Source organism: Neolamprologus multifasciatus, chromosome 18 (genome assembly GCF_963576455.1).
Source record: "Neolamprologus multifasciatus chromosome 18, fNeoMul1.2, whole genome shotgun sequence".
NCBI lineage: Eukaryota > Metazoa > Chordata > Actinopteri > Cichliformes > Cichlidae > Neolamprologus > Neolamprologus multifasciatus.
Window position 1 is genome coordinate 1857149 of NC_140456.1, and position 22601 is coordinate 1879749.

Sequence of the window (22601 nt, forward strand, 5' to 3'; positions counted from 1 at the left end):
GTAATTCCTGATACTGAGGCTGGATTTTTGGGAAATGTGTTTTTTATGCAAATGTGTCTGTAAAGCACTTTGGATCAGCTGCTGTAGTCTGAATGTGGCTTTAAATAAAACAGACGTGACAGTCGACACAAAAAGGGTCAGATATTTTCCACAGTGCATGTTTGAGGTTTTTGTTTCATTAAAAAGAAAAAAAGTTTAACATAAATCAGTGGGCTCCATACTGAACTGAGAAGAAAGAAACTTCTTGTGCTGGTATTGATCTGATACCAGTATCTGTACTGGTACTATTGATATTTGCGCCTGTATCTACTGGCAGCTCCATCTTCATCATCCTGTGTCCGGTGTATCCTCGGTCCCTCCTCTGCACATGTCAAACCGTCTCAGTGTGTCTCTAACTTTTTCTCCAAACCGCTCGACCTGATTCTGTTTAATCACGAGTCGTTTACAGCTACAGTAATGAGCAGTGCAGCCTGTAGGGGGCACTTCCACGCCACACTGGATTTCAGACTGCTGCTAATGTCATCAGAGAGGGACGTGGGCGGGAGAGGAATGCATGTTATCTTGACTGAGATATTTGAATGAAATCTTATCTTTATAGTGAGAGTGTAAAGATTAAACGGCATAAAGTGCGTGGGCTGTGAGCGTGTGTGTGTTTCAGAAAGAAAGACTTCCTGCGTGTTTGACGTGTCTCATCGCAGATCAAAGACACTTTCTATGAAGTGTGTTTAGTAGGAGGAGAGAGCACGCCCATGTCCCGCTGAAGGGATCAACAAGAGCTCTGACACATGAAACAACCGAACTCTCGTTAATGTTTCTGTGTGGCCTCCAACCGCCAGAACCACGGGACACCGCGTCGACCAGTCAGCTGACTCTGAGGGAGTCAGGTGGGAGACACCCACTATGCTTCATTTAAAGATGACAACATCAAGCTCATTTAATGATGATAACAATGAAGCACGTTTACTGCAGTAAACCAGATGACCCGACGCTGCAGACCGGTTCCCCGTGCAGGGACAGAAGATCGTGGTCACTTCCTGTAAAATAACTTCATGGCAGTTAAAATGGAAAAATAAATCTGATCAGTTCACGGTGGCCTGCAGGGGCAGATGGAGGCTGTAACTCACTTTCCACTGAAGCCGAGATAAAGTCAAACCTCAGAGATATTTCCCTTTCCTGACTCCTTTTAGGTCAAATATTATTATCACATCAGGCGCGATTTCCTTCAGCTGTGGTGTTAAAAATAAGCCCGAGAGTGGTTTGTATTATCAGCCTCACAGATAATAAAACGCTCACGCAGGTGGAGCAGCTCCCACTGCTGCAGAGTCACAAACGTTCAGTTATCCCTGCTCTTCATCTTTATTACAGGAATGAGATGATTTTAGGCATTTTAAAAACGTGTGGAATCTAAGAAACCAGATACATCATCAATAATCATATCCAACCTTTTCATTTTAACTCTCATGATCCGCATAATCAATAAAAATAAAAAAATTAAAGAAGCAACTTCACGCTTCGGATTCTTCCCCTCAGAAAGAGTTTTTCTGTTTTTTGCTCTTTTGTTGTAAAATCTCCATTTTTGCAAAAAAGATGCAAAAAGCATCAATATCAGGATCTGCACGAACCGTGGGAAGAGCCAAACCACATGAAAGCAACACAGAAAAGGTAAGGCACGTCAGAGGCGTGAAAAATAAAAATGACGAGCGGTGGAAATTTAGTGTTTTAAATGAGTGAAGTGGAAAAATCTAGTCAGATACTTCATAACACCTGGGCCAGAAGTTGTACTGGACAAATGGTGATCACCTGCTTCAAAACACTGTGTGAATGATTTTATCTACAGCGTGGAGCTGTGAAGGAGCCACGTTAGCACTCTGCTTTAACAGGATGCAAACACTGTTGATTTGGCTCCAAAAGATGAATCAAGTTCCTCGGGATTCGCTTGTTTGCATTCACATAGGGACCATTTTTGATCCGAGGACACCACAAGGTTTAACTTTAATGAAATTAGATCTGATTTGAAGCAATAAAGTGACAGTTGGTCTAAACCACAGTCTGATGTTTGTGTTGTAAGTTTTCTTCTGTTTGTTTGTTCTTTGCATGAGTTAACATGTAACCTGTATTTGTCTGTTAATAAAAGGTAACGTACACCTGGACCGGTGGTTGCAGAGTTAAAACAAAAGACAAAATGATTCACACCTGCGGCCAGATTGGAAACACCTGTTAACCAATCATACTTATCGTTGGACTATGGCTGTATCCCAATTCAGGGTCTGCAGCCTTAAAGGCCGCATTTTAAGGCCGATTACGTCACAGCGACGCGACGAAGGCTGTCCCAATTCGAAGGCTGCTCGAAATGCGGCCCTCAAATGCGTCCTTCATTTCCCTGAATTTTAAGGACGTGGCGGTGTAGACTTCGTGGCCCAACATATCCCAGAATGCATAGCGCGGCGGTGGGTGTGGATAATTTTGCTGAAAAAAACGGGGCGCCGAAGAGTAAACTTTAAGTAAGTACTGAATATTATGTCACTTATTTATGTGCAAATGTTTAATAACAAAGAACATTAAAACATTCCTGTTGGCCACATGTCGGCAAAGTCATGTGACATTAGTGACGTTTGTACTAACTTGGTTTTAAAGCCTTTACTTTAAAATATACGCCGTTCAATAGCTGAGCTTAATCAGAGAATGATCAAAGCTCATGTAGAAACAAACAAACACATGAACAAAAGAGTTTCTCCTTCATTTCTGTCAAACAAAGCTGTATGAAACGTTTCCAGCTGTTAGTATCATGGTTGCTAGGCAACCTGGGCAGCGCAACGGAGGCTAGACCGTCCCATTTCACAAGCCTCGCACTTCCGGCCTTAGCGGTCTTTAAGTACGCGGCCCTTGAGGATCGTTGAGGCTGCCTACTTTGAGGCTGCAGACCCTGAATTGGGATACAGCCTATGGAGGCCGGAGAACCCAGAGAGAACCTGCAAACAGGCTGAAAGATCCAAACCCAGGACCTTGTTCTTGTGAGGTGTCACTATCACTGGATTCTGATTTGATTCATTTCTATGAACAAATTACTTTTGGATCCCGATCTGCATCCTTCTAGTTATTAAGGGCTGATGTGAGGAAATAAGGAAGTGATGTGTTTTTCCATGTAAGAGAACTCGAACAATCTATTTCCAACAACATGAGGAACGTGAGCTTTCTACTCGAGGAACTTATTTTATTCAACAACCATCTCTGTCCCTGAAACCGCTCGTGTGCATTCATTAAACTTCACTGTGACACAGCACACCTGCTGCCCATGTTAGGAGTTCCTTCCTGCAGGTCGGTGGGATTGATGTTGGAGTGAAAAAGGAAACCGCTCCTTTGTTTGAGTGATAAAACCGCACGGCATCGTGGGTAAACAGGGACACGTGAAGGCTTATCAGCTCAGCGGTTCGATCTGTCAGGTGGGGAGTGTTACTTTTAGTTTTGTGGGTTAACCAGACGGCAGCTGTGTGATAAGATACTGCGAACACTAACACGACTGTTTTCTTTTCATCTTAGTGTCCTCGCTTCTGTCAGTGACTCACAATTTACAGCTAACTGTTACTGGCCCACAGTTCACCAGTGCCTCCTGCAAAACACACCAGTAACACTTTGAACAGGAGTCAAAGCTCTGCTGCATGAAGTGGTTTTCACCTGCATCCCTCCTTTGTTCCTGTAGTTTTGTGGGTCCAGAGCAGCGAAGTCTACAAAACCAATGAGCTTCACAGGAGAAGATCGCAATAATAAAAACGTTTTTGCACGTACTGTAAACAAAAGATGGACGTGATTACTGCGGCATCACTCATTGATTTTGGGCCTCAACCTGAACATTTTGGCCAACTGAGCTGAAAGCATGCTAATGCTCATTAGCATTGTTAGCACTGACTATAAAGACGGTAATTAAATTAATAAAAAAATTGAATTTGGCTTCTTGGCCAGCCTGTTATTCCCGTTAAACTCACAGCAGCCATATTATTGGTCACATGACTCATTAAACTCTCCAACAGCACAAACATGTGTCCAGTTCAGGGGCTGCAGTTAGCAGCTACAGCCGCCTGCGTTGGTTAAACTGATGGTTTTCTGTTTGGTTTTGTGGCGTTGAAGCTTCAAGGTTCTTTGTCTTTATTTGCCTTTGCAGCCACAAAACAAAAAACGTCCACCGCAGAAGTTGGAGCTGGAGGCTGGGGCTCATGTTCTGTGCGGTGCTGTTGTTTTTACTCCGAGTTTCAGTCAGTGTCTTAAATTTAGTTATTTTTCCATCTTCATTATCACGGAGTTTGGTTTGGGCTGAATCGCTCGAGTCTTTTTTCCACTTTGCAAGGTCAGCAAATCCTGCCCCAAGAATAAACATGTAGTTCAGTCACACTTCACGGTGACACATTCATGTAAAAATACTGCATTTTGTGCAGCAGTGAAGCTGTTCCACATTTAGCAGCCAGACTGGGCCGTCTCCGACTTCCCTATTGTGGCCGTCAGCTCCAAGCCGACTGTTCTGACTCATTAGTTTAATGGTCCTCTTTACATGTATATCAGCAGGTGTTGGAGCCCATTAACATTTGTTGTTCTGGGATCTGTGTGTTTTCTCTGGTTCTGGGATGAAGGGACGGCGGTACGAGACGTGGCCGTGCACAGCGTCACCATCTCTGTCAGCTTGGAGACAAATGGCTGCTGTCAGTCGTCTCAAGAGAGACTCGAAGTCAATAAATAACCTGAGCTGATGTAAGAAACCGCAGCAGGTGAAGCTTCTCAGAAAAGCACAAGGTGGTGTGTTTGAAGCTCAGGAAACAAGGGTGTATTTTTAGGTTACTGCCTTCCAGATAACTGAGCTGCTGCTCTTTACTGAAATGCGCCTTTCAGTTTCTTTTTCACTTTTCACACCAGAGTAAAGTGGATCGTTCCATCTACTGTGCACCGTGCATGGAAATACAGCTGAAACTCCAGATGAAGGTTTCGGTAACATAGTCCAAAAGTTCCCTCTCACAGTGTTTTCTGAAAGACCTTCAGCTGGACTGAAAACATCCTGATGTGCAGCTGAGAGCCTGGCTGCTCCATCAGGCAGCTGCAGATGTGATGATAAATTATTCTGAAGATGGACCGTGGAGAGTGTGAATGATCGTCGCTGAGCTTTGGGACAGACTCCAGTCCTGCTGCTTATGGCTGCTCCTCACATTCTTCAGTTAGGATCCTTCCAAAGAAAAACAAGAACTGGACCTGCTCTGAACTCAGGAGTGGCACAGACACAAAACTGTGCATGGATGCTCCAAAGAAGTTTAGGACTTCCTCCTTTCCCTCCTGCCTCATTGCGAGTCCTTGAACATTCAGCCATTAGCCCCAGCGATCCTGGAAGAATTATTAATGCACATCTGCAGACTGCTCTGGTTTGTAGTGAGCGAGCGAGTCCAGAGCGGTCCATGTTCACTATGGCATCAGTTTATTATTCCTGTTATGATGCCAGAAGGGAAAGCCCGGATCATGAAGCTCCCGTCTCTGCTAATCCAGCAAAATCATCTCTGTTGATCATATAGCTGCATGACGACACAAAACACGATCACTGTATCAAAACAGTGGACTCTATTAATACGACAGAAATGCTGTGAAGCCCACAGGATCAGTCAGAGCTCAGGATGCTGAACACACATGCAGCATTTATTTAATTTGACTTTTTATTTTGCAGATCGCTGAGGCGTTGCTGCTCTGCTGCATGCACAAACATTCCCGCTAAGTAAAAAAAATTCTTCAGCACAATTTTATGAAAATACTTTCTTTGACTGTTCGGGGATTCCGCTCGGTTTATTTTTAACGCGCAGATTTGAAATTCTCATAACAGATTCTGTGGTGTCAGTCAGAGTAACCCGGCCTGCGCACTCACGCCTCTCTGATGTTTATTTGCGCAAACCTTTTAACCGCAGTTGTTTTTACGCCTTTTTGTCTAATGGTTCTGAAAGTGGGAACTTCCAGACAAAAACAATTCTGAGACCATCTTCCCACTCCGAGTGCAGTGAAAGTCTTGTTTTTGCTTTCATAAATACACAGCGTGAGTCCTTCAAAGCGAGCTGGCCTGTGGTAAAAGGCAGTTGAACAGAAACACAGAGGGCTGCTTCTTCAGCTGGTTTTGCAGAAGTGTTCTTGTGGAAAGTTGCTCAGTCTGAACGATGAAGCGTGAAGAGCTGAGGGAGGTGAAGGGGAGACACCGATGACTCACGCTTTTACTCACATGCTGATTTCTGACACATTTACCTTCCAAATTTACTCACCCGTGTCTTTCTTTGGCCCCAGATTTTGTTTCCATTATGATTGTTGCCTCGAAGGGAAATTTCCCCTCAGAAATCTTCAGATATTTTCTTCTTTGTTTTGGAAGAATTTTGACACTTTTCTCGTGTCCATGCTGTGTGATGATGTGATGCAGGACATGCAGCAGGAAACTCTCCCAGTGCTGTTGTTAAAATAGTTTCTTCTGATTATGCTTCTTGCTTGATTTAATGTGACAGTTTTGAATCAGCTTTATTGACCAGTTATGTTCACACATACAAGGAACTGGGCTGCAGTTATTTCTTTGCTTTCAATGTGTTCATTACGGTGGCCCTGAGAGGCCAAACGCACTGCAATTTAAGAAAACACCAGCAAAAAGAAAAACGCTGCAAAAACACACAAAACACAATGGAAATAGAAAAAAGTTGCAGACCAGTTGCAGGAAACAAAATATGCTAAGAATTGTGCAACAGTAGAAGATCTGTTGGTTTTGCAGGAAAGAAAGATGAGAGGTAAGTGTGTTAGCCTAACTATTAGCCTAACAATCCGTCATCAGTATTATATGAATGACGATAAAACACGCCTACCACGTTTTGGGTTCCTGCAACTGGTCCGTCGGGTTATTGTCTCCCCAGAAACATTTCCCCTGTGCTTTTGGAAATCAGTTTTTTCTATTTCCGTTGTGGTTTGTGTGCTTTTGCAGTGTTTTTCTTATTGCTGGTGTTTGTTGCAGTCTGTTTGGCCTCTCAGGGCCACCGTAGTTCATGCAACAGAATAACAACAACACACAATACTGACAATGTCGCACAGCTGCTACACAGCTGTATAACCATATATAATATATTTATGGTGCAAAGATACTTGAATAAATGAGAGATGTTTAACTACTTACTATATATATATATATTTCTCTCTCTCTCTCTCTCTCTCTCTCTCTCTCTCTCTCTATATATATATATATATATATATATATATATATATATATATATATATATGTTCATGATTTAATGACCATAAATAAAAATGAATGGTTTATAGAAATATGGACGAAGTTTAAGTGCAAAAGTTTGAACCTGGGAGCTGGTAGGACTGTCTTGCTTACCTGCCACCGGTGGTCATTAGAGGTACTGCAGGTTGTGTCACTCACATGGTTTCATTTATAATTTCTGGTTCTTCTCTTGTTTTATTTTTTTCCTGCATCATCCTCAGTTTCTTTTTCTTTGAGGAGGTGCTCACGGTGCTGTGTCCCTCTCTGTTTTAGGAGCTTGGGGTTTAAGTGTTGTTGAGCCTGACGGGCGTCACTTTTTGTTGACGTGTAAAATATGATCCTTTTCTAATGGTTTCTTATATTTTAACTTAACTTTACGGTACAACTTTCATCCAAAAACATCATCGCCCCAAAAATCAAGCATTTATTTCAGTCTGCATACTTGCATCTTTGTCTGCATGGAGCTTTTCTCACATTTCTAGAGTTGCTGAGTTGAATTTTTATGCTAAGAATAATTTCTTGTTGTAAAAATGACTATGAATCATCTGCAGAGACGTCACACGGCAGTTTGTTTCCCTTCAAACCTCAGACAGTCTTACATTTATAATCCAGAAAGCTTTAATAAAATAAATTGTCTTTGCAACAAGTGAACTTAGTTTCTATTTTTCACTTGATTTGAAATTAATAACTGAACCAGCTGAACTCTGGATCCTTTTCTTCCCGTAGTAACAAACCCACCACAACAGAAAATCCTTTGTGTCATTAAAACAATTGTACGTCTGTGGAAACCCAACAGCGAGCACGCCGCGCTGTGGTCGGCAGGTTTTTCTGTGGTGGTCTGCAGACAGACAGTTTTACTTTCCGCTCAGCGTGGGGAGCAGCTCTGCGCGAGGGAAAACCCTGCTGCAGACGCACTGAGAGGGGGCGCAGGGGGGTGTTTCGGGGGAGGCCATCTTGGTGTCCCATGGGTGCTCGGCAGGATGGGTGGGAAGGTTGAAGGGTGTGAAAGCTCAGTGTCATCACTACAGGTGTTTTTCAAAGCTGAACTTTTTGTTTATTTATAGAGAAAAACCCAGAAAAAAGCTTCAGATGTGCCTGAACCACAAGACTGAAACTCGAGCTGCTGATACGGTTGATTAGATCTGCTCAATAAAGTTTGGCGCAGTTATCAGGTCACCACAGTTTGCACAAAAATAAAATGATACAGCCGTAAGCAGCAGGTGCAAGACAACTTAGTGAGGAGAAAACGTCAGTCACTCGCAGTCCTGACAAAGAGAGATGAACACCTGTGGAGGTGTGCTGTAAGGTCACCTGACTGGTTTTTGAGCTGCAGAAAGAGGGCGAGCTCAGGGGGCACGTCAGTGTTTCAGCTTTGGTGTGCTTTCAGCCCATTTTTGTTCAGTTTGTCAAACATTTTACACACAAAACATCCTTTGGCCACCTGCTCTCATGTGATTTGTCAAAACTGAACCTGACACATCAGGTTATGACACATAGGATTATGATAACTGAAAGACAAAACTGTCACTTCTAAGTCCGACATTAGTCAGCGAGTGGGCTTACTGCTACGAAGGGAGCGAGAAGATCCTCCTGACCTATGACCTTTTCTAAACCAAAACTTTTAGTGACTAAACGTAATGTCAGTGAAAGCCAAAGATCAAACCACAGAGCTCCACATATGTAAGTATCAGTGTTGGGTTGTTGCTCAAGAAAAGTAATGTAGTATGTTACTTAATTACTCAAAGAAAGTAATTAATTACACTACTTGTTACATAACTCTTTACTCAGTAAACATTGTAACAAAATGACCATTTAACAATATAAACCTGAGGCTACACACGCCAACACAAACCCCTATCCTGTGAGGACACACGTATTTAGTAGGGGTGCAACAACACACAAAATTCACGGTTCGGTTCAACACAGACAGCATCGTCAGAAGAAAAGTTGATAAAATAAATTAAAAAGTTTGTATTGTTCATACATATGCGTACCGAACCGAAAGATGTATCGAACGGTTCAATATCGTTACGAGTATCGTTGCACCCCTAATATTTAGGTATGAACACAAAGCAAACATGAAATCCAGCACAAAGAGACTTTAAAGCCATCAGCACGGTGTCTATAAACTGACCACTCATCAGTTTGTTACCTGCTGAAGTCCAGGCTCTGGCTGCTGGGTGGGCTCAGCTTTAACATCACTGGGAGCTTGGCTAGCTTAGCATTAGCATGCTGTTTGTGAAGACAAAGAGCTGAAGTTGTGTTAGCAGCAGATGCAGCTGTTTGCAACTCTTCTGGATGCATTTTACCATCGTGCTTCTTACCTTTCATGCAATAAAATAAAAGTCTCCACTGTCTAACGGCTGTTTCTCTGTACGCTCCACCACATTCCTCCTCCTGCACCTGAACTGAAATCAGCTGATTGTAGCCCAAGTGGACCTTTGTAATGAAAGTGGATTGTAACTGTAATGTAATTACTCAATTATTACAGTAACGCATCACATTACTGTGTTGCTAAAAAATGTAAAGTAATTACATTAACACGTTGCTTTGTAATGCATTACAAAGTAACAAAGTAATCAAATACAGAGCTGTCAAAGCAAACACTGGTGAGTACACTCCACTCCACAGCCCTCCAGTCTAATTCAGAACTTGTTGGTTTTCAAAGTGGAAAGTTATCTTTGAGCATCCTGTGTTGCTAAAGCAGATCCATAAATGCTCCAATGCCAAAGGACAATTTGTGCATAATACGATAAGTCAACAGATTTGGACTTTTTCAGGATGAGAACAAGTTCTGCTTGAGTCATCAGAGTCACTCATAAACCAAACTAGTGGAGAACTGACACTGATGATGGATGAAGACGTGAAATAAGAAGGTGGCTGTAAAGGCTTTTACAGTTTATACTGCAGCAAACATTTAAACGTCTAATGACGGGTAAGACAAGTATGAGGGTTAAAGGAAACCCTCTCTGACTCCCATTAATCGGTAAAAAATGCCTTTTTTCATCATCATCATCTGTAAGATGGTGTTGTTTCTTAGGGTTTGGCCTCATTTGCCCCGGAGAACAAAAGATTTTACCTCTGTTTTCTCAGGTTTTGCTCCAGTCTGTGCAAACATTCCTGCACAGAAATGTTAATAAAGACCTGCTGGTTAATTCTGCCCTGCAGGCTGGTAAACCGGCTCTGACCGGACGTAAAGCTGCTGTGTTTTCTGTGGAAATTACATGTGAGCTCATTTGCATGTTAATGTTGTGAGCAGTTGAACAGCTTCAGGGGAAGCTGCTGTTTGCTTCACCTGGAAAAAGTGAGAAAACTCAGCTGCACGATCCTCTACAGCCTGCAACAATAAATGCTGAATAAACGAAAACTCTGCGTTTCTCTGCGTCTCTTTTTACCAAACAAAAAAAACTCGTACTTGGCAGTGCTTCAGCGCAAATTACAACGAATCCTAAAATCTACATTTAAATCTTGTAGCAAACAATACATTTCAAAGTTAACAGGAAAAAAAGGGAAAACATAAATAAAGATGTTTAAAACAGAACTTTAACTCTTGTTAAAAGTAGTTTTTTATATCAGTGCAAAGCTCTAAGCAAACATCTGTAAACATCTGTGTTACACATTACTTGATACTTTTTTGTTCGTTTGTTTTTAAGTAATCAAACTCAAAAATGAATTCCTTACATTACATGCAAGCATCCCTATTTAATCCTTCTTTGAGTGTTTGTGTTTGAATCCAAAGCAGCAGCAGCTTAGCAGTGAAATAATGACACGTTTCAAAGACGCGTCCACACGGTGGAACAAATAATCACTGACGCTGGATGATTGTAACAGGTGTGTCACAGTTTTATTCTCCTTTAATGACAGTTAAACTGTCTCTTTGTGCACACTTCGAGTTACTGTATCCAGCAAACACCTGTCTGAGATTTTTCTACAGCTTTCAGTTATTAAATGTACAAAAAAAAAAAACCCTGACCGTGTAGAAACTTCTGCCTGTTATGAGTTATGAACTTTGGACTCCAGAAAATCAGGATAAAATGCAAAGGATGGAACTTAAACCAATCATGAAAAAGGAAAATTCCTGGTAACTCTATGCAAATCTCTCCATGGGGATTCCCAGGAAACTGTTTTCTGCTTTTATTTGAATATCTCAAATTATGCAGCAGGAAGTGGGAACAGCACTGGCAGTCATTGACCTGCATCCATGCAGGAAGGTTCACTGAGCTCACGTGTTTGTCTTTGGTACAGTGCAGCACTTTAACACAACAACAGAGTTACACACAAACAAACAGCAGAACAACGTTTGGATCAACTGAAATGTTTTTAAGGGGCTTTTTGTATCAATCACCACAAACTAGATCGCACTCTGCTGACAACATGGCTAAAGTAACAGTAACATGTACTACACCCCCGATGGTTTGTGAATTCTCTTTGATCTGCTGTTTGTCACCCTGAGAGCTCAGATCATGTGACTGCGAGCTTCCTGTCAGAGAGCGTGAACAAACACCAATCTGGCAGAGTTAGTGCCACCTGATTCGTGCCTTCTGCCTGCCTGATAAGATGCACAGCTTCCAGCTTTCTCCCGACCAAACATCATTTGGTGTCAAACAGTCTGGATGAAGCTGCTCAGCAGGAGTATTTCAACACTGTGGTCGGCATTTCAGAGGAAAAGATACGCCAGAGGAGTCTCTCTGCTTTTCAGGGAGACCTCCAACTGTGTTTATCACGAGGAAAGTGCAGCTCTTGATTTATGAGCAGCAGGTGGGAGTCCTGCCATCGCCTCAGTCTTCACAGGAATTTGTCTCAGTCTTTTATGGAGCTTTTATAGTGTTTATTCTTTCCCAAATTCCCCTCAAGAGGAAAGTGAGAGCACCTGGATGCCCTGTACAAACAAGAATATGCAAAAATTCCCTTGAGTACACGTCCCCACTTCCTCTTGGCATTTTGCCTGTGTGGGCACCTCGGAGCCTCTAATGTCTTTAGGTGGACACGTGATATTCTCTGTATGTGCTTTTCAAATGGCTCGTTAGACAGCAGAGAGTCTATTGTCAACTCCTGAAAGATCCTTAAAAGACATCTGATTACCCACTGCACACTTGACCACCACAAATTGTCATTCAAGACCTAAGAGCCCACTATATGTTTGTATGAGGAGATTTAGGAGTCCATAAAACACCTCATGATTTATTAAAGGACACACTGGACTCATTTATGGTTGCTGTGCGAGGCATTTAAAAGTCCAGTGGACACCGAGAGCCCGTTCTTTATCTCCATGTGGATTTTCTTCCTGGCACCTTACAGTCAGTCACACAGAGGCTGTGGGTCCACAGGCTTCTCTGTTTGCAACACTCAGCTGTCCACGGTGGTTTGGACACCTGGAGGTTCACAAAGAGTCTTATATGTCTCTGTGTGGACGAACAAGAATCGTCTCAGTGTCGCTGAGACGTCTTCAAAGTCCTTTCCATCTCTCAAAGCTCCTTGTCCCTTAGCGGCTGCTTGTTTGTGCTTTCTTCTAAAATATTCTTAATGCAGATTTCAAATTAAAACTCAGAATTAATCAGAAACATGAGCGCTGAGGTATTAGAAACATGGAAAAAGTGGGAAACAAAGCTCTGGAGCAGCAGCAACCGGAAACTCGTCACCCCTCAGTCACTGCTGACCATCCTGGACCATCTGCAGGTTTTCAGCATGACTCAGCAGTCTGGACTGTTCCCGTGACTCAGCCTGAGTCACTGTGACTCAGAAATGAGTTTTTTATTTATGGAAAGAATGAGAGAGGATCCTGTCCTGATGCTGTTATCAAAGTGGTTCTTGTCTTTTGTTTCTTGCATGCCTGAACTCTAGACGCAACAAGGAAAGTTCAGGGCCGGCGCCCCGACTCTTTATCAGTGGTTAAATATCAGAAACAGATGAGTGAAATAAAAGTCAGAAGAATATCAAAAGATATCTTTATTTTCCCTGCAAAAGTCATATTCAGAACTTCTATTCAGAGACCCCATGTTTGTGAGGGGGCGGCAGTGAGTTCAGGAGTCTGATGGCTTGGGGGAAAAAGCTAATCCGCAGGAGGATCTGGCCCCGATGCTGCGGTAGGGTCTGCCAGATGGAAGGAGGGAGTCCATGTGAGGGGTGTGAGGGGTCAAGCATGATGCCGGAGGCCTTACTGATGCAGCAGTTGTGGAAGATGTCCTGCAGCAGAGGCAGAGATGTTCCAGTGATCTTGGCAGCTGCTTTAACAATTCGCTGTAGTTTGATGAGATCACCAACATTGCAGTTTCTGAACCACACGGAGATGCAGCTGGTCAGAACGCTCTCCATGGTGCTCCTGGAGAACATGGTGAGGATGGGAGGAGGAGGGTTGGCTGCTTCAGGTGTCCCAGGAAGTGGAGGTGCTGCTGGGCCTTTTTGGTGATGGAGGTGGTGTTGGTGGTCCAGGTGAGGTCGTCTGAGATGTGAACTCCGAGGAACTTGATGCTGGAACCATGGATGCTGAGTGGTGCATGGGTGGAGCCAGTCTTCCTGAAGTCGACGATCATCTCCTTGGTTTTGTCCACATTCAGTGACTCCAGCTGCTGAACCTCATCTCTGTACGCCGACTCGTCGTTGCTGCTGATGAGTCCAAACATATGAAGGCTGAATTTGACACATGTGCCTTTATCGAGTGGCATGAAGACCATCACTGGATTCAGGTGAGGCTGCGGTGAGGATAGAGCCGACGAGATGAATTTGTTTTTCACACTCCCACAACCTCACCTGTCAGCCTGAGCCACACCACTGTCTCTCCCTCCCTCTCCATATAGCACTGTAGCCACATCAGGATCTCCTTCAGTGAGGACGTCATCATCTCTCTGCTCAATCGTGTTCACACCCACCTGGACCAGCGAGCACTGTGAGGGTCGTGGTTTTGACTTTTCCAGTGCTTTCAACACCATCAGGCCGACCCTCCTGGGTGATAAGCTAACAGCGATGCAGGTGGATGCTTCTCTGGGGTCCTGGATCGTTGATTACCTGACAGGAAGACCACAGTACATGCATCTTCAATGTTATGTGTCTGACAAGGTAATCAGCAACACAGGGGCACCACAAGGGACCGCCTCTTCCTCTTCACCCTCTACACCACAGACTTCAGCCACTGCACAGAGACCTCCATCTTCAGAAGTTTCCTGATGACTGGTGGTTGGATGCATCAGCAGGGATGATGAGACAGAGCACCGGGCTGTGGTCGACTCCTTTGTCACGTGTTGTGAGCAGAATCATCTGCAGCTCAACGTGGCAAAGACCAAGGAATTGATCGTGGACTTCAGGAAACACTTGACGCCTGTTTCAATCCAGGGGTCAGTGTTGACATTGTGGATTAATATAAATACCTTGGAGTACACAGACAATAAACTGGACTGGGCTACAAACACCACAGCACTTTACAGGAAGGAGTCGTCTCTATTTTCTGAGGCAGCTGAGGTCCTTCAACATCTACCGGACAATGCTCAGGATTTTCTACGAGTCTGTTGTGGTCAGTGCGATCCTCTATGCTGTTGCATGCTGGGGGAGCAGGCTGAGGGTCGCTGATGCCAACAGACTTAATAAACTGATCTGTAAGGCCTGTAGTGTTGTGGGGATGGAGCTGGACTCCCTTAAGGTGGTGTCATAAAGCCGAATGTTGGATAACACCTCCCACCCACTCCATGACATGCTGGCTCGTTCAGCGAGAGACTCGGATGACCACACATCACCGCGACACAGGAAACCATTCCTGCCCGAGGCCATCTCCCTGTACAGCTCCTCCCTCTAACACACCGTAAACACTGCAGTAGTTACACCCTTTTGCACACACTCGTTCTACTCTGTCAGCTTTCTTGATATTTATTTATAATCACCTCTGTTAATCCTTGATTATTTTATTGTTGAGCGATTTGTATATATTGTGCTATTACTTAAATGTCTGTGTTTCTGTTACTGTTATTTATACTGAACTTTCCTCAGGGATTAAATATGCTGATTCTGATTATTGATTAAAAAAATATTCAGTTTATTGGTCTCATTCATTTTGAGCGCATATTTCAAAAACACACTTTGTCCTGTTCTGCCTCAGAAACCTCAGATTTTAGGTTGTTTTACTTACATTACTCATTTATATTATGCACACATTCAACAGTAAAAATAAATGACTGTAATATTTTAAAGATGGGTTTGTGGGGTAAAACACAACGACTGTAAGTCAGCATTTTGAGACAGTAATCCATGCCTTTGTTACTTCTAGGCTGGATTATTGTAACGCACTTTATTGTGGGGTTAGTGATGCGTCCATTAGGCGCCTGCAGGTTGTGCAAAATGCTGCAGCACATCTTTTAACTGGAACAAAAAAGTCTGAGCACATTACCCCAATTTTAATTTCACTCCACTGGCTACCTGTACATTTTAGGATTGTTTTTAAAATTCTCTTATTTGCTTTTAAATCTCTTAATGGCCTGCCCCCCCCCCCCACCCCCCTACCTCTCGGAGCTACTACAACCATATACACCTGCCCGTTCCCTTAGGTCCGCCAATCAGCAGCTCCTTAAGGTACCGAAAACTAAGTATAAATTTAAAGGTGATCGTGCTTTTGCTGTAGTTGCTCCAAAGTTGTGGAATGATCTACCCTTGCATGTTAGACAGGCTTCTTCTCTTTCTGAATTTAAAAGTCTTCTTAAAACGTATTTATTCGCTGAAGCCTTTGGCATTGATTAGAGGGGTTGACTCTATTTGTTTTAACATGTTTCAATTTATTTTGTTTTTTTTAGTTATTTATTTTATCTTATCTTGTCTCATTTTAATTTTCTTTACTTATGCTATTAGCATGTACAGCACTTTGTGAACTCTGGTTTTATGTTAAAGTGCTTTATAAATAAAGGTGGTATGGTATGTAAGTAAAAGATGGATGCAGTCACTGTGACATCAGCCTGTTTCAGTGAAGCTTGTTTCATTGTAACAACTTCAATCCTTTAAAACCAGATGTGACGAGTGAGCGCGGCTCAGAAACAGAGTGAGACGAACCCTGCCTGACTGATCTGTTTCTCTGTAATGGAGCATAATTCACAAACTGAATTTCATAATGTGTTGAGTTCCCTACAGTTCCTGTAAATTCTCTGTGAAGAACGAACATTTCCAGGTGGGAACACTTCGTGACTCAGCATATGGACACATTTACCACCTCTGTGTTCAATCAATAGTTTTTTTTGCTGAGTCCAGGCTGTTTGACACATGATCAGGATATATTTGATTACGTAAGTGTACAGCCTGCTGCTCTCTGAGATCAGCTGTATGTTTGACAGCTTTGTGTGGACATGATTGGCCTGAACTTAAATTATGTGACTAACTCGAGTGTTTGATTTTTACGTTCTTCTGTGGTCCTGAGTTAAATTAACTTTAACAGCTATTCAGTTAAAAGATTATTTAACTACTAGCGTAGGGAGTTGTGTATATAGATACTGTTCAGTCAAAGCCATGCCAGTTGACCTTTGACCCTCTTAAAGTGATGCGGCTGGTAAATGCAGAGCAGCTGATTTGGTTTGAACTTTCACCCCGTGTTCAGTGGAAATCACGCCGCACCACGGCAGCCTCAGCGTGCTGCTCCGCTGGGCCGGATGCTCCCCGGTGACGCAGCCGAAATGTTGAGTAATGACTGAGCCCAGAAAAGAAACAGCTCAGGCTGGAATACAGAGGAAATTCCATGAAAATGACCCACAGGAATATGCGCTGGATCATTTTCAAGAGGCTGAATTTGTCTCTAAGGAACCAACTTGGCGATTCCACCCTCAGATGTTACAAGAAGCTGAAAACACTTCCACTGAAACTTGAATTTTATCAGTGACTGTGGGGCAACATCACTGTGGGTTTAAGCTGATCCTTCTAGGGGGATTCAGCGGTTGCCTGAGGCACGTGTCACACCACCACATGAATTCTGGGACTTAAAACAAACAGGGAGGTTTGCAGAAACAAAGCAGACACTTTGAGATCAAGAGAAGCTCCAACATGTGAAGGGCTTTTATTCTGAAGGGATGAAAACACTTCTGATGTACCTTTAGTGCAAAAAAGCTTTTGAACAAAAACAATATATATAAAAATAAACTCTGAAATTAAAAATACACAATCAAAAATACGAAAGCTTTAGGAGTGAACAGATTAAATATAGTGAATTAAATTATTGTTCATCATCAGCTGTAAATTAAAGTTATGACACATATTTATTCACATTTTCTCCTCATAAACTGGAATGTTTGAAAAACTACTTTAAATTAAAATTGTCAACAAAAATAAATAAAAACCTGATTACAGACGAGCAGCGAGCCCTACGGGCACCGTGCTGCATTCAGGTGACGTCGGTCATTATTCTTAGCTTTAAAACCTGAAGTGAAGAAACGACTGAGCAGATTAATGTGAAGTCCTGAGCTGCTGCAGCCTCTGCTTCAGCTCTCTGCTCCTCTTCCTCAGTTCGTCTTTCCTTGCCAACAGCTTCCTCTCCTGCTCTCTGACCTCCATGATGAACTCCGTCGCCTTCTTCAGGATCGCCACCTTCGCCGCTTTTTCATTGTTGGCCACCGCTGGGACCTCGTCCCTCAGAACCATGAAGCTCATCTTCAGCTCGTTTCTCCGCTGCCTCTCCAGCACGTTGTGAGTCCTGCGCTTGTCGTTGTCCTCGCCCTCCGATTTCGGGCTCCAGCACCGGCGCCCGCCGCTCTGCCTCGGTGCTGCGCTGCTGCTCTCCGCCTTCACCCGTTTCTCAGGGGGTTGCTGGGCAGCGTAGTTGTGTTGGTGGATGTTGACGTGAGAGCGTTTCAGGACCAGAGGGGAGGTGTGGGACCGCCGAGATGACTTTCTCCTGTCCACTGTCACCACATCGATCTCTTCCTCTTCTTCATCATCTTCCTCTTCTGGGAAAAACAAGGAAAAACATTCTGGTGTAAATATAGGTGATCGCAGTCTGAGCCAAAACCACCGTCCTGCTGATGGACGAGTGACTGAACAGGGACAGAAAACGAGTGAAAGCAGCAGAGCGAGACAGAAAACGTGCCCTCCTTGAACTCCTCGCTTCCATAGTTTCCAGACATTTACCGGCCAATGAAAACATTTCTCAGATGTCTGCTGACACTGACAGAACTGGTGGATATTTTAATCCACAGCTTAATTCAGACCAAGGTTACGTTTTAGTGCACTACCATCCACAGTAACTATAGCGTCAAAATAATGGTGAGGTATGAGGAACAGAAAGAGCCCTGTGGTTGAACTTCTGAACAGCTGGTCTGATCTGGGATGACAGGCACTGCCTCACTGAGAGCCCCCACATCCTTTTACTGTCCTCTGCACTTCCTGTGATGTAAAAGTACTGACTGCAAGAAGAAAACCAGCTACTGATTTTAAGGAGTTCACTTCAGTCAGCTGATTGGACCCCAACGCACTTGAGCTGGGCTGTTGAACCCCGCCTTGTTTAGGCTCGCTGACTCAGAGATCTGACCTTTAATTGTGTGTGTGTGTGTGTGTTTGCAGCATCTAATATTTGTAAGTCTAATAAATTAAAAATAATTTCACTACTTTAAGGAAAAGTCTGTCGTTTCTACTTCTGTTATGAAAATCCTCACACAGCCTGCAGGATATTTTCCTGCTTGGTGATAGGCTGTTCCCAGACGCTGTAATTAAAGGATGGCCACACCACTATAGTGTTGGATTTCAATGGATGCAGTATTTTGAGATACTCTGAAAATCACTGGGTTACTACATTTCCCAAAATGCAAGTGGATCCTACCTGATGCTTCTTTGTTTCTAACCTCTCAGAGGGTAAATGAGGAGTGAAGGAAAGGTCGAAGAAAACTCAGGATTAAAGAGTTGGCTTTTCAAAATAAAACTCACCTGATTCGCTGTCACTGCTGCTGGGTGGTGGCGAGTCCAGGCTCAGCTCAGACCCCACCTCCATCGCCACACCATCATCCATCTGCTTCTCGCCCAGGAACACCACAGAGGGGTCAATGCAGTCTGTCACCGAGGTGTGGAAGTCCTGCAGGTACCCAGCGCTCACCTGAGACCCGCCCACCTGCTCGTCAGCTGTTCTGTCTGTGATGGTCTTAGTGTTGCAGGAGTCCCGGCGGGCCCGCAGCGAGGCCAGCCTCTCTGACACCACCTTCTCCAGCTCTGTGGCGGCGGCGAAGCTGCTGCTCCACATGCAATCCTGGATGATGAAGGACTGCAGAAATGCTGCAGAGGAGCTGTGGTCATCGTCCAAGAGGTCAGACACCGCCTCCAAGTGGTCGGCGGCAGACAGGGAGGGTCTCCGGCTGGGGGACAAGGGAGGTGTAGGCAGCAGCTCGAACTTCTTCCAGATGTCTTCGCTGGGAGCCGGCAGGAGCTGGCTGCGTGGAGGAGGGTAGAAGTCTTCCTCTTCACCATTCAGGAAGAAGTAGGGCTGGACCACGTCGTAGTCATAATCGTAGTTTGTGCTGTTCAACACCGGCGGCATGACGGCTGCCTGAGAAACACAACAGGAGGTCAGCCTGAGCCAAGCACATGACCACAACATCAAAAATCATCTGATATAACAACAGTGCAGGAGAATCAGTTAAGCATACCAGACTCCATTCAAAAAACAGCTAGTTTAGCTTTCTTTGGATTAAAGCCCGAGTTTACACAATAGAGAGCAAAGGCAAAGATCCTTCATCAGTAAACAGCACTACACACATCTGCAGTACAGATACACGTACTCAAATGTATTAAAACTCGGGATTTAACATGCTTAACAGTTTTAAAAGTAGTAATTTTATCAAAAAATAAAAACAGAATATGGTTAAAAGACATAAGTAAAGATTGCAGAGTTAAACACAGAGCTTCAGCGTGAGTAAAGTCTCCACACTTCCAGACAGGCGAGAACTTCTGCAGATATGCGAAACTCAGCTGTCAAAATGCGCGACGGTAGTTTAATAACATTGAACCATTTATTCAGAGTCAACATCAAAGGAAAAACGGTCAAAATGCGAAGAACGAACATCAGCGATAAATTCGGCACACATTTTAAACTGACTAAGCGAAAAGTTAAACGACAGCAAAGAAAAGCATCCAGAAAGCTTCAGACATAAACTTACCGTTTTTCTCCAACAGTTAAGGTGAAAACGTGAAAAAGATCCAAATGTTCAAGCGAGGAACGGGTAAACCTATAGCGGGCTTTGTCCAGCAGAGCCTGTCAGTCTTAAATAATCCTCAGTTTCTCTATAACCGATGACAGACACCTGATACAGCCGCTATAACGGTCCCTCAGTGTTGCCCAGCCGCTCTGCTGTCTCAGCGTGAAACTCAGCCATCAGCTGCTTCACACACATTAAATACTCCGGCTTTTTTGTCTTCATCCGCCGGCACTACAATCTTCCCGCCAAATGCGAACTACGTAGTAAACAAACGGGACCTATCGATGTGCTGCTGACCCTTTAAAAAATAACCTTTAGTGCATCTCTGCCATAAAAGCTTGATTGTAGTATTAGTTTTCCTTTAAATTCAGCAAGAAGATGTGCAAAATATGGGAACTATTTTATTCAGCGGACGTGTACTTTTTGTGAATGGTAAGAGGGTGGTCGTGACTGTAAATGATGTAAAGGAACAAAGTTCCGGGAAACCCGCTCTTATCCCGTGATGAAGTCATGAAAACAAACAAACAAGCAAAACAATGTTTATTGAAAGAAAACCTGGATTGAATAAACAAACAACAGAACGAAGAAAAGGATCGTGAGCTCTGAATGCAAAAGCAAAACACGACATGTAATAGAAAGTAATCTGCTAATAGAAAATATATTAAATGAATCAAGTTTGATAAAATAAAAAGAACAATTACAATATCATTAAAAAATTAAATTAAATTTTGAAGGAAAACTAACCTAAGAGAAGGAATTTTAGACAAAAACAAAACATATATTTAAACAATTATTTTGAAAAATTATAAACAAAGCCACTAAAATGAGAAACAAGAATTTAGCACAGCAAATATACTGTTATTATATTTATTTAGATGTGATTTTTTATTTTCTCTGTTTTGATGTCATCTAAATTAATTCTGGGAAAGATAACATCAAAATAACATCTATGAAACTGAAATATAAAGAACAGATTATGGGCTCCATGGTCAAGACCTATGAAGAAACTATTTATTTATTTTTAAATTCACAAAATGAAAGAATGTGCTTGAAGCATCTCCAGGTCTCATTTCTTGGGTGTACATCCTTTATTTCTCTCATCATATCTTAGACCCTCCCATTGAAAATGAGGTAAAAGAAGCAGAAACACAGAGAAACTGAGGCAACAGGCGTGCCAGATGTTTAGCTGTTAAATATGTCACGAGGAACAGTTGCATCGGCTGTTTATTGCTTCATTACAGCCTGTTGCTGTATTTGATGTCCTCAGAGGTACATTTAAACCAGCTTTTTGAAGCAGACTTCAGTGGACGTGTCAGGGAAGGGGACACAGGTGATGAGCAGGTGAAAAGGTTGTTGGTGAACCTGTACTTCAAGAGGAGGGAGGAACACTGGATGATGGCCAAGAGTGTTAGATTAACGAGAATGCAGCTAGGGGGCATCAGATGGAAGTCTGTGGGAGGAAGTGAGTGAATGCAGAGCCAAGAATGCCGCACAGAGTTTAGGGAGGAGCTGAGACAGGCTCTGGGTGGTAGGAAGGACTTAGCAGATGACTGGAAGTGCTGAGGAAACTGCCAGGAAAGTGTTTGGTGTATCGGGAAATACAAGGAGACTTGGTGGTGGAATGAGGAAGTGCAGTAAGGTATTTGGGTCAGCAAAAAAAGTGGGATATTCAGGAAGCTGTAGAAAGTGGAAGTACTGGGAGCTTAAGCGTACGGCAAAGAGGTGACAAAGCAAAAAGCCCAGTAAGCTGTATTTCAGGCTGATACCAAGGGAGGAGAAAATGACGTGTAATGATCGACTAAGCAGGAAAGGACAGAAGTGATTAAGGATGGAGATGATAATGTGCTAACAAGTGAAAGGAGTGTGAAGATGGGAGGAGTACTCTGGGGATGTGATGGATGTAGAAATGAGAGGATGACAGTTAGAAAATCAGGAAGTGCAGAGGATGGAGTGAGAGGTGGGGGAAAAGCCACTGGACCAGAACACCTACCTGTGGAGGTGTTTTGGAGGGCGGTGAGCTTTTTAACAGCGTCTTAGAGAAGACCCAGAATAAAAACAGCAAACCTGTTTATTAAGGCTGTTTACTAAATCCATGAAACACAAAGACCACAGAAGAGGCTCACAGACACTCGCCAAGAAACAAAGTGAAGGCAGCACCATAAATAAACACGGGTCTAATTAAGGGAAGTGGACACAGCTGAGGAAAACAC

At 43.3% G+C, this 22601-nt stretch overlaps 1 protein-coding gene across 2 annotated transcripts; it reads right to left on the reverse strand.

The window, feature by feature from the left end:
* Nucleotides 1-15628: 15628 nt before the first annotated feature.
* On the reverse strand, nucleotides 15629-22403 carry LOC146496944 (transcriptional regulator Myc-2-like). Of its 2 annotated transcripts, none has more exons than XM_085140900.1 (3): nucleotides 22382-22403; nucleotides 19130-19742; nucleotides 15629-18156 (listed from the first exon to the last, which is right to left on the reverse strand). In XM_085140900.1, the coding sequence occupies exons 2-3, from the start codon at nucleotides 19731-19733 to the stop codon at nucleotides 17657-17659; spliced, it is 1104 nt and encodes a 367-aa protein (XP_084997026.1). In that variant the 5' UTR covers nucleotides 19734-19742; nucleotides 22382-22403; the 3' UTR covers nucleotides 15629-17656. The 2 variants fall into 2 exon arrangements, with proteins under 2 accessions (XP_084997026.1, XP_084997025.1); XM_085140899.1 differs by lacking the exon at nucleotides 22382-22403 and adding an exon at nucleotides 20353-20577.
* Between the last annotated feature and the right edge of the window lie 198 nt (nucleotides 22404-22601).

What these genes read in the sequence shown, in the direction of transcription:
- LOC146496944 (XM_085140900.1), bottom strand. Translation starts at nt 19,733, where the DNA reads ATGCCGCCGGTGTTGAACAGCACAAACTACGATTATGACTACGACGTG. An exon ending in CAGCAGTGACAGCGAATCAG is followed by an intron (nt 18,157 to 19,129) that starts GTGAGTTTTATT and finishes TGTTTTTCCCAG; the next exon opens with AAGAGGAAGATGATGAAGAA.